Source organism: Ranitomeya imitator, chromosome 8 (genome assembly GCF_032444005.1).
Source record: "Ranitomeya imitator isolate aRanImi1 chromosome 8, aRanImi1.pri, whole genome shotgun sequence".
NCBI lineage: Eukaryota > Metazoa > Chordata > Amphibia > Anura > Dendrobatidae > Ranitomeya > Ranitomeya imitator.
The window spans coordinates 82082280-82093165 of record NC_091289.1 but is presented as its reverse complement, the minus strand read 5'-3'; the positions used below and the strand labels follow the sequence as shown (position 1 = coordinate 82093165).

Below are 10886 nucleotides of genomic sequence, written 5' to 3'. Positions count from 1 at the left end.
GGTAAATCGTTTAGTGTAAGGGTACCTTAACGGTACCTTAGGGCTGGAGGACACTGGAGGCCCGATGGTTTCACATTAGGGAGAAGGACTTTGAAGGCCTGACAATTGGAAGATAAACTTGTTAACTCACTGTTATCTTCTACATTATTAATTAGTGGTCGTTGGTGAAAAGGGGGGCTCTTCCTATGACAGCATTAGTCGTAGCCACACATCTGTCGCTTTTACGCCCCAGCCTAAACAGGGCTGCAGGGTCAGCCACCTGCGGAAAGCCAAATCATACCGCCTCCAGGCAGAACCGCCATGGGATTTATATGAATTCTATATTAGGTCCTGATAAATAGTTTGGAACAGCATTCTGGATGTTTCTGGCCCATAATACAGCTTAGGACTGTGAAAGCCTGTAGCCAGTTTTTCATTGTTTGTGCTATCTTTGGCTTATTCCTATCGTATAATCGTTCGCCTGTCCTCCTTTTCTTATCTATGGTCTGTTGGTCTGCAGATAATAACGACCATATGTCTACGTAATCATTATTCCATATTTTTTGTTTGGTCTGTGTGCACCCCTAGCAGGCAAATTCCACAGAAAAATGCGTCTTTATGTAGACTAGCAGATCGAGGTGTTAAGTGTTGAACTAGTGCCTTGATAACTGATGCTAGTTCATTGTCTCCAGTGTTATGTACTGTTTGGTGTTTGTTAGTTTCAAAGCACTCACTGCTGTCTGACGTAGGCTGGGCGTCTCCCGGGAATGGAGGAACTGCGGCTCCTATTGAAGCGATGGTTTTGATGTAGGCTGGAAGCCCAGGAAGATGGGGATCGTACTCCCTTGCAGTAAAGGTACCGTCACACTAAGCGACGCTGCAGCGATTCAGACAACGATCCGGATCGCTGCAGCGTCGCTGTTTGGTCGCTGGAGAGCTGTCACACAGACAGCTCTCCGGCGACCAACGATGCCGGTAACCAGGGTAAACATCGGGTTACTAAGCGCAGGGCCGCGCTTAGTAACCCGATGTTTACCCTGGTTACCAGCATTAAAGTAAAAAAACAACCACTACATACTTACCTACCGCTGTCTGTCCCCGGCGCTCTGCTTCTTTGCTCTGGCTGTGAGCACAGCGGCCGGAAAGCAGAGCGGTGACGTCACCGCTGTGCTTTCCGGCTGCCCGGCGCTCACAGCCAGAGCAGAAAAGCACAGCGCCGGGGACAGACAGCGGTAGGTAAGTATGTAGTGGTTGTTTTCCCTTTCGCCACGACAGCACCCCACTGGAGAGAGGGATCCGCCCCGCAGGAACAGGAAACCTACCGAGAAATAAAAGGGGGCGGTCCGCCTCTCCTCCTCAGTTTAGGTTTCCTGTTCCTGCGGGAACAATCCAGGAACGACAGGACGACTACATACCTGGGCTAGCATGCCGCCTGTGCGGTGTCCGTGAGAACGGCAGGGGCTGCAGCTCAGAAGCAGCGTCGGGGGAGTTCCGTTAGACGGCTCCCTCCTCAGCTGGTGGATAGAGCAGACGGCCGGGTCCGGGGAGGGCCGCCCGGCGTCTTCTCCTGCGAGCGGTGCGGCCAGGAGCGGGTAAGAGATCCTCCATTGCGGTCCGGCGCTGAATCCCGGACCGCGCATGCGCCGACCGCCGCAATACTGGCTACCCCGGAACTGAAGGAGTCACTTCCGGGGCGCCTAGGCCGGATCTGGGGCGGGGGAGCCAGCGGCGACCTGCGCATGCGCATTGCGCAGCGGGGAGAAAGGAAAAAAAAAAGGAAAAAAGGGCGCACTATTTAAAAACGCCCAGAAACAATAATGCAGCGATGCAGAGATGTCATCCCCAGGTGCCATGGACCCCACAGCTGGAGATCCAGTGCCCCCCTCCAAAGATCACACCAAAGGATCCTCGGAGTCCGCTCGTAAGAGTGACGGTTCCAGAACAGGATCTCGGCCTTCTGATCCGGTACTATTCGCTTCACTGGGTGAGTGTTAAAACTCTGCCTATTAAGCTGACATTATCTCCCTATTTCTCTCTCTTTTCTCTCTCTCTCGCTACTTATTACGCCCAGTCTAAAAAACGACAAAAGTCCAAACATAAGGAATGCGCCTTGTGTAGCCAGCCCCTTCCGGACTCATACCCCAAAAAACTGTGCAAGGACTGTTTTAAGGAAACAACTCAGGGAGCGACAGTGTCCGTTACGGACTTACGGGCCATTATTAGAGAGGAGCTAAAAAATATGACCCAGGAAAAACCGCGTAAAGCTAAGTCCAAAACACCGACACTTATATCAGACTCCGAAAGTGACCAGACTGTACTGTCAGAAGCCTCCCTATCATCATCATCATCATCTTCCTCATCAGAAATCGAGGGGCGTTCATGTTTCCCCTTAGACAGTGTGGACAACTTGGTAAAGTCAATCCGCAATACCATGGGGTGTGAGGAGGTAAAGGGTGCGCAAACCACGCAGGAAATTATGTTTGCGGGTTTGGCAGAGAGAAAGAGGAGATGTTTTCCGGTTATACCAGCGGTGAAAGCATTAATTAAAAGAGAGTGGGAGAAGCAGGATCAAAGAAGCTTTTTGCCCTCCGCGTCTAAACGTAAATATCCGTTTAGTGATGAGGAGCTCCTTACATGGACCAAAGTTCCTAAGGTCGATGCAGCCATAGCTTCTACCTCCAAGCAATCCACTCTGCCTGTGGAGGATGCGGGACTTCTGGTCGATCCATTAGATCGTAAAGCCGAATCATCCCTTAAACGATCTTGGGAAGCGGCTACAGGGATTTTTAAACCTGCAGTAGCCAGCACCTGCGCTGCCCGGTCAATGATCATTTGGATTGATCAGTTGGACCAGCAGATTGAAAATAAAGTTTCAAGAGAGAAACTTCGAGCGGCCATTCCCTTAATACGTGGAGCAGCAGCTTTTATGGCGGACGCATCTGCCGACTCACTTCGGCTAGCAGCGAGATCCGCAGGTCTTGTGAACAATGCAAGCAGTGGCGTAGGAAGGGGGGGGGCGGTCCGCCCGGGCGGCACAATGCTGGGGGCGGCCGGCGCTGCAGGAGAAGAAGATAAAAAAAAAAAAAAGACGCCCCTTTAAATCTTCGGGCGGCGCCGTCCGCCGCCACGACCAGGGCCAGCTCCCCCCACCCCCGGGTCCCGCCCCCGCCCCCCGCTCTAATACTCACCTCTCCTAGTTCCTGCGGCTTCAGCGTCCTCTGACTCTGCGACGTCTCAGAGCAGAGGGCGCGATGACGTCACTACTGTGCGCACCGCTCTGCCTCTCTGTCCTGAGCGTCGCAGAGCCGGAGAGACGCTGACTGCACCGGATCTGCGCTGGGAACGGGAGAGGTGAGGATTTTACTTTTTTTTTTTTTTTCTTTATGTCTGACTGTCTGGGGCTGGGGCAATGCTGGAGACCATGGGGCAGATTGCTGGACACACTGGGGCAGTACTGGAGACCATGGGGCAGAATGCTGGACACACTGGGACAATACAGGAGACCATGGGGCAGATTGCTGGACACACTGGGGCAATACTGGAGACCATGGGGTAGAATGCTGGACACACTGGGGCAGTACAGGAGACTATGGGGAAGAATGCTGGACACACTGAATACTGGAGACCATGGGGCAGATTTCAGGACACATTGAGGCAATGCTGGAGACCCTGGGGCAGACTTCTGGACATACTGGGGCAATACTGGAGACCATGGGGCAGATTGCTGGACACACCGGGGCAATACTGGAGACCATGGGGCAGAATGCTGGACACACTGGGGCAATACAGGAGACCATGGGGCAGATTGCTGGACACACTGGGGCAATACTGGAGACCCTGGGGCAGATTGCTGGACACACTGGGGCAATACTGGAGACCCTGGGGCAGATTTCTGGACACATTGAGGCAATGCTGGAGACCCTGGGGCAGACTTCTGGACACACTGGGGCAATGCTGGACACTGGGGCAGATTGCTGGACACACTGGGGGTAATATACTGGACACACTGGGGCAATGCTGGACACTGGGGGTAATATGCTGGACACACTGGGGCAGATTGCTGGACACACTGGGGGTAATATGCTGGACACACTGGGGCAGATTGCTGGACAACATGGGGGTAATATGCTGGACACACTGGGGCAGATTGCTGGACAACATGGGGGTAATATCCTGGACACACTGGGGGCAGGACTTGAGGCATGGGCAGAATGTAGATACGGGGCATGATTGGAGACACGGGGCAGGATTGGATCATGGGGCAGGACGGATACGATGGAGGCTGGTGGGGCAGGATGGGGAGATCATATGGGGTAGAATGGATACTCATGAGGGCAGGATACGACAACATATGGCTGGAGCCAGGAATGAGATAAACGGGGCCAGGGTGGGGAATATTATTACCATAGGGGATAATTAAGGGATATTGTTACTGCAGTGATGTATTTATTTTATTTTTTGAGTATACTGTTTTAAATGGGGGGGCGGTCCTGTTACTGTGCAGAGTGACACTATATCACCTTTTTTTCTTCATGTGGTGTAATGTAGAAGTTGTGAAAAATTAAGTAATGTGTTCTGCAAGCGGAGCTCGAGATAACTGTGTTATTTCCTGCAGAAACGAGTCCTGGCTGGAAGGAATGATGGCGGTCTGTGCTGGATGAAAGATGAAGGACTTCACCTAGAGACGTCACTGGTGAGTCAGTGTTACCTATACACTGACACTATACACTGTATACTATATAGAGGTCCTGTGTATAATGTCACCAGTGATCTCTGTATTACCTCTACACAGACACTGCATACTAAGTACAGATCTCCTGTGAATACTGGCACTTATGGTGATAGTATTGTGGGTTTTTTTTAATTACTGATCAGTATTGTAGTATTCAGTCACTATGTGGTGGTAATATGTGGTCTGGAAATGGTGCGGTGGTATTTGTCCCTTGTATGTAGTATTATTCGGTCACTATGTGGCCTGGTCATGGTGTGGTGGTATTAAGTCACAGGTGTGGCATGTGGGGGTGACACCATTAGGCCCAGTTTAAGTTCTACAAAACAGGAAAACCATTTTTGGTAACCTTTGTGTGTATTGAGCCGGGGGGGGCGCCAAACTCGGGAACAGCCCCGGGCGGCAAAAGCTCTAGCTACGCCTCTGAATGCAAGACGCGCACTTTGGATGAAAAGTTGGAAAGGGGACGCGCAGTCTAAATCCAAAATATGCGCAATCCCATGCGAGGGTGAGTACCTCTTTGGTAAAACCTTAGATGAGATACTCAAAAAGGCAAAGGACAGGAAGAAAGCTTTCCCTGATTCCTCTATTCCCTTTTACAGGAGAGCCTTTAAGAGGAGACCGTTTGGTAAAAGGAGGCAAACGGATAGGTCTACAACATGGACTGCTAAAGAGGACAGGCAAAGAGGTACCATGTTTAGAAGACCCAACCCCCCAAAAGACAATAAATTCTGAGGATATACCAGTAGGGGGCAGACTGAAATTTTTCGCCACCCAATGGGTAAAAGTAACATCTAGCTCGTGGGTTTTAAACATCATCCGAGATGGAATTAAACTACAATTCTCTCGTGTTCCCCACGAGTCATATATTATAACATCCCTCAGCTCGCCCGCACAACAGCAGGCTCTAGAGCTAGAAATTCAAACCCTATTATCAAAGCGGGTTTTAGTTCAAGTCCCCGAGGGTCAGGAAGGCAGAGGATTCTACTCTCCCTTATTCCTGATTTCTAAACCCGACGGTTCTTTCAGGACCATCATAAACCTCAAAAAACTCAATTCATTTGTTAAAAACCATACATTTAAGATGGAATCCATTAGATCCACTATAAAACTCCTCTTTCCAAACTGTATGATGGGGGGCATTGATTTGAAAGATGCTTATTATCATCTCCCTATCCATGACAGATACCAAAAGTACCTCAGAGTAGCAGTGACAATCAACGGCGAGGTTCATCATTTCCAATATACAGCCATGCCCTTCGGCCTTTCAACAGCACCGAGGATCTTCACCAAGATAATGCTAGAGGTGATGACCTACCTTCGCCAAAAAGAAACCTTAATTGTTCCCTATCTGGATGACTTTTTGGTCATTGGAAATTCAGTTACTCAATGTGCTGATCGCTTGGCTCATGCAATTTCCTCTCTACAGGATCTAGGCTGGATAATCAATACCAACAAATCCAGACTCACTCCGCTATCCTGTCAGGCGTTCTTGGGGTTCCATCTAGACTCCGTATCTCAAAAGTGTCTCCTGCCTCAGGTAAAAATACTACTGATCAAACACAAAGTCCTAGCAGCAATAAACAATCCACGTATATCCCTAAGACAAGCCATGTCTTTACTAGGATCTCTTATCTCTTGTATACCTGCGGTAAAATGGGCTCAACATCATACCCGTACACTGCAATACCAGATTTTACAAGAAGATAGACGGTTATCTGGTCACCTAAATGTGAAAATAACCTTATCTCAGGAAGTTTTAACTTCCTTAACGTGGTGGCTGAATTCAGACCATTTGATGAGTGGTGTTCCATGGATAATAACGCCATCTCATATCATGACCACGGACGCCAGTCCTCATGGATGGGGCGCTCATATGGGGAATTAATTTTGCCAAGGGTTATGGAACATGAAGGAAAGCTGCTACTCCTCTAATGTTAAAGAATTAAATGCAGTAAAATACGCCTTATGCCATTTTCTCCCACAGCTACGAGAGAAAGACGTCAGAATCCTTTCCGACAACACCACCACAGTGGCGTATCTAAACAGGCAAGGAGGCACGCGATCAGAGACTCTGATGTCTTCTGCTACAGAAATCCTGGATCTAGCAGAAAGTCACCTAACATCCCTTACTGCACTGCACATAAGAGGGGAAAACAACCAGCAGGCAGACTTCTTAAGTCGACACACCTTGAAACAAGGGGAGTGGTGCCTAAACCAGCAGATTTTTCAAGATATAGTATCCCTATGGGGTCAACCTCAAGTAGATCTCTTCGCCACAAGGAGAAGCAAAAAAGTCCGGAAATTTGCCTCCCTATCTCTAGCGGATCATCCGGACATTCTGGACGCTCTCCAAGCCCCTTGGCAGTTCAGTCTAGCATATGCTTTTCCGCCGATCATACTGCTGCCCCAAGTCATTCACAAAATCAGAACCGAAGGAGCGAGGGTGATACTAATAGCTCCATTCTGGCCCAAGAGACCATGGTTCTCGTGGCTGCAAACCATGTCGGTCTCAGATCCTTGGGTCCTCCCCTCAACACCCAATCTTCTCTTCCAAGGTCCGTTTTTCCACCCTCAAGTGGACAGTCTACATCTCACGGCCTGGAATTTGAGAGGCAGATGCTAAAATCAAGGGGGTTCTCGGAGGGATTGATAAACACACTCCTCCAGAGTAGAAAACCTTCCACTACAAAAATTTACACAAAAATATGGAAGAAATTCTTACAATTCCATACATCTTCAAACACGTCAGAAATTCCGATAGTCTATCCTGGAATTTCTTCAAAAAGGGAGAGAACTAGGTTTAACTGCAAACACCTTAAAAGTTCATGTTTCAGCACTAGGAGCTCTCTATGGCCATAACATTGCGGGGAATAGATGGGTATCCCGATTTATTACAGCCTGTGAACGGATAAATCCAGTTAATATACCTAGAGTTCCTCCCTGGGATCTAAACTTAGTTTTACAAGCCCTAACAGACTCTCCATTTGAACCAATAGATTCAATACCAATCAAGATCCTATCACTAAAAACGGCCCTCTTGGTAGCACTGACTTCAGCCAGGAGAATCAGTGACATCCAAGCACTCTCTATAGATCCACCTTTCTTGTTAACCTTTCAGGATAAGTTGGTCCTTAAACCAGACCCTTCCTACCTTCCCAAAGTAGCTAAGACATTCCATAGGTCTCAGGAAATAATCTTGCCCACTTTCTTCAGTAATCCTTCCACTCCTGAAGAACAAAAGTACCACACTCTAGATGTTAAAAGAGTAGTGTTAAAGTACATTGAAAGAACCTGTAGCTGGCGACAGTGTAGGGCTCTGTTTATTTCCTTCCAGGGTCACAAGAAGGGTCATGGAATAACGAAAAGCACGTTATCCCGGTGGATCAGAGAGTCTATCAGACTGGCCTATTCCGCGAGTAAAGAAAACCCTCTGGAAGGCATAACAGCGCACTCTACCAGAGCGATGGCATCCTCTTGGGCAGAAAGGGGAGAGGTCCCAATTGAGACTATATGTAAGGCGGCAACGTGGTCAAATCCCTCTACATTCTATAATCACTATAGGCTTGACCTATCGTCAACTTCTGACCTAGACTTTGGCAGGACTGTCCTCAGCACGGTGGTCCCCCCCTAGGTGATGGTCTCTGTAAGATCTCCAGTGGGGTGCTGTCGTGGCGAAAGGGAAAAAGCCGGATTACTCACCGATAATACTCTTTTAGTGAGTCCACGACAGCACCCTCTTACATCCCTCCCTATATTAATATAGTACTTACTATTGAGTAAAATCCTTTTAATCATATGTGAGCAAATAAGTTTGAAAATGAAATAAATTATATTTGCCTAATACTGGCGGTCCTCCGGGTACTCTGAAATCAAAACTGAGGAGGAGAGGCGGACCGCCCCCTTTTATTTCTCGGTAGGTTTCCTGTTCCTGCGGGGCGGATCCCTCTCTCCAGTGGGGTGCTGTCGTGGACTCACTAAAAGAGTATTACCGGTGAGTAATCCGGCTTTTTTTTACTTTAACGCTGGTAACCAGGGTAAACATCGGGTTACTAAGCGTGGCCCTGCGCTTAGTAACCTGATGTTTACCCTGGTTACCAGCGAAGACATCGCTGAATCGGCGTCACACACACCGATTCAGCGATGTCAGCGGGACGTCCAGCGACAAAATAAAGTTCTGGACTTTCTTCCCCAACCAGCGATATCACAGCAGGAGCCTGATCGCTGCTGCCTGTCACACTGGATGATATCGCTAGCCAGGACGCTGCAATGTCACGGATCGCTAGCGATATCGTCCAGTGTGACGGTACCTTAAGCCAATGAAGTGCTGCTGTTGACTGCCGTGTGTGTGAGCACGAGTGGCTCCAGGTGATGGAGGAACTTCGACTCCCGCTGTAGCGATGGTTCGGTGTTGGCCAGAAGCCCAGGGAGATGGGGATGGAACTCCCTGGCCGGCAGCCAGTGATGGGGCACTTGAGTCATCGAAAGCTCCTGTAAGGGTGAAGATCTGGCTGAGAGGTCTATCTGACTGGCCGAGTGACTCCAGTAGATGGAGAAACTCCGGCACCCGCTGTATCTTTTTTTGAGGTTCGATGTTTGAAGTAGCTAGAAGTCCTGTGAGTTTGGGGTAGATCTCCCAGGCTGACAGCCAGTGATGGAGCACGTGACGTTTGATCTGTCGTGTGCTCGAGCCCAAGTGACTCCCATTGCCGGGGGAACTCCCGGGGTTGGTCTGGTGGTTGTATTGGCTGGTAGCCCTGGGAGAAGATTCTCTCCGGCTGTCAGTCAGTGTTGGAGCATGTGACCTCTGGCATCTATCGTGTGCTCGCGACCGCCTGTTGTGATTCTCAGATGCATCAGACTGCTCTGATGTGGACGGTGAGCGCCATCTAGAGGAATGAACTCTGTGGCATCTCCTATAAGATCTGTGTCTGTGGTTGTAGTGTGATGAAGCCTCTTGGAGGGATAGTGGGAATGGTGACGGGAGTCGTCTGAGGAGGGGTGGGAGGTCCTGCGGCGTCTTTGCGTGGGCCCACTGCCGCTATAGGGAGTGTCGGGGACAGTGAGGTCAGCAATGAGGGGTTCATAAATTGAATTTGTGGCCGTAGCTGGTAGCGGTGTGCTGTGACATGTGGGAGATGGCGATACATTGCTATAATCAAGATTAATAGCTGTATTTGGAAGGGCAGGAGTTATTGTGCCATCTTTATTTGCTTGTGTTTGTGGGGGAGTTAGCAGTGCATCAATGCTTGGTGCAATAGCATGTATGTTGCTTTTGGTTTGTTGTTGCTGCAGAGCGCACAGATCGGTCGGGTTGGACCGATTAGCACGCTCTGCAGCAGGATTGAGGGACCTTAGACCATCCTCTGCATTCCCCCGTGCAGGCAGACCAGCTGTGCCTGCAGGAAGGATGTAGCAGACTGGGCAGGAGCAGCGACGGAAATGCTCATGTGGCCTGGAGGCATGGACTGGAACTGAGGGGGCTGTGGCCTGGCACGTTCAGACCTGTGGCCTGGGCTATGCGACGTCGGATGTGGAAGTGGGCGGGGCTTCCCGGGGCTGTGCTGCACTGTGGGCGGAAGCAGCAGGTGCTCCGGCCTGTGGACCAGAAGTGGGCGGGGCTTGGCCGGGACACGTGGATATGAGGGCGGAAGTTGCCAGGGCTCGAGCCCATCCATCGTTATGATGTTTTTGAGGACAAATGCCTCATCCCAAACATTTTAGCGGTAAACATGTAATGCTTTCTTCAACGCTCTGTGGTATAAAACGCAGGAGAAATTGTGTAACGAATTGTACTCTTCATTTTCTTCTATTTCCCCTTTTGAAAATTGAAAACTTAGCGCTAAAGCAACATTCTAGTAGAAAAAAAATGGTAAGTTTCCATTGACTCAGCCCAATGTTACACGATACTGTGAATCATCTGAGGGTTAAAAATGCTTACCTCTAGATGAATTCCTCAAAAGGTGCAGTTTCCAAAATGGGGTCACTTGTGGAGAGTTTCCACTGTTTTTAGGCACATCAGGGACTCTTCAAACGTATATGGCATCTGCTATCTATTCCAGCCAATTTTGGTATCCAAAACTCACATAATGCTGGTGACATATCTCACAAGGGAAGGGGGGCGTCGGCTTCGCTCACCTCGGGGGAGGAAAGAGAAGAACTCGCAGGGATCGGCTCT

General features: G+C 49.5%; 1 protein-coding gene across 3 annotated transcripts; it reads left to right on the top strand.

Moving 5' to 3' along the window:
* Positions 1-1411: 1411 nt before the first annotated feature.
* On the top strand, positions 1412-7804 carry LOC138647843 (uncharacterized). Of its 3 annotated transcripts, XM_069737128.1 has the most exons (4): positions 1412-1963; positions 5894-6014; positions 6138-6248; positions 6696-7804. In XM_069737128.1, the coding sequence occupies exons 1-4, from the start codon at positions 1805-1807 to the stop codon at positions 7568-7570; spliced, it is 1266 nt and encodes a 421-aa protein (XP_069593229.1). In that variant the 5' UTR covers positions 1412-1804; the 3' UTR covers positions 7571-7804. The 3 variants fall into 3 exon arrangements, with proteins under 3 accessions (XP_069593229.1, XP_069593228.1, XP_069593227.1); XM_069737127.1 differs by lacking the exon at positions 1412-1963 and having other exon boundaries at positions 5090-6014; XM_069737126.1 differs by lacking the exon at positions 1412-1963 and having other exon boundaries at positions 5090-6248.
* The last annotated feature ends 3082 nt before the right edge of the window (positions 7805-10886 follow it).

Bases quoted from the DNA above. Each gene is read 5' to 3' on its own strand.
- LOC138647843 (XM_069737126.1), top strand. From the start codon at position 5,244: ATGAGATACTCAAAAAGGCAAAGGACAGGAAGAAAGCTTTCCCTGATT. The intron at 6,249-6,695 runs GTAAAAATACTA...TTTCTCCCACAG, and splicing joins AAAAGTGTCTCCTGCCTCAG to CTACGAGAGAAAGACGTCAG.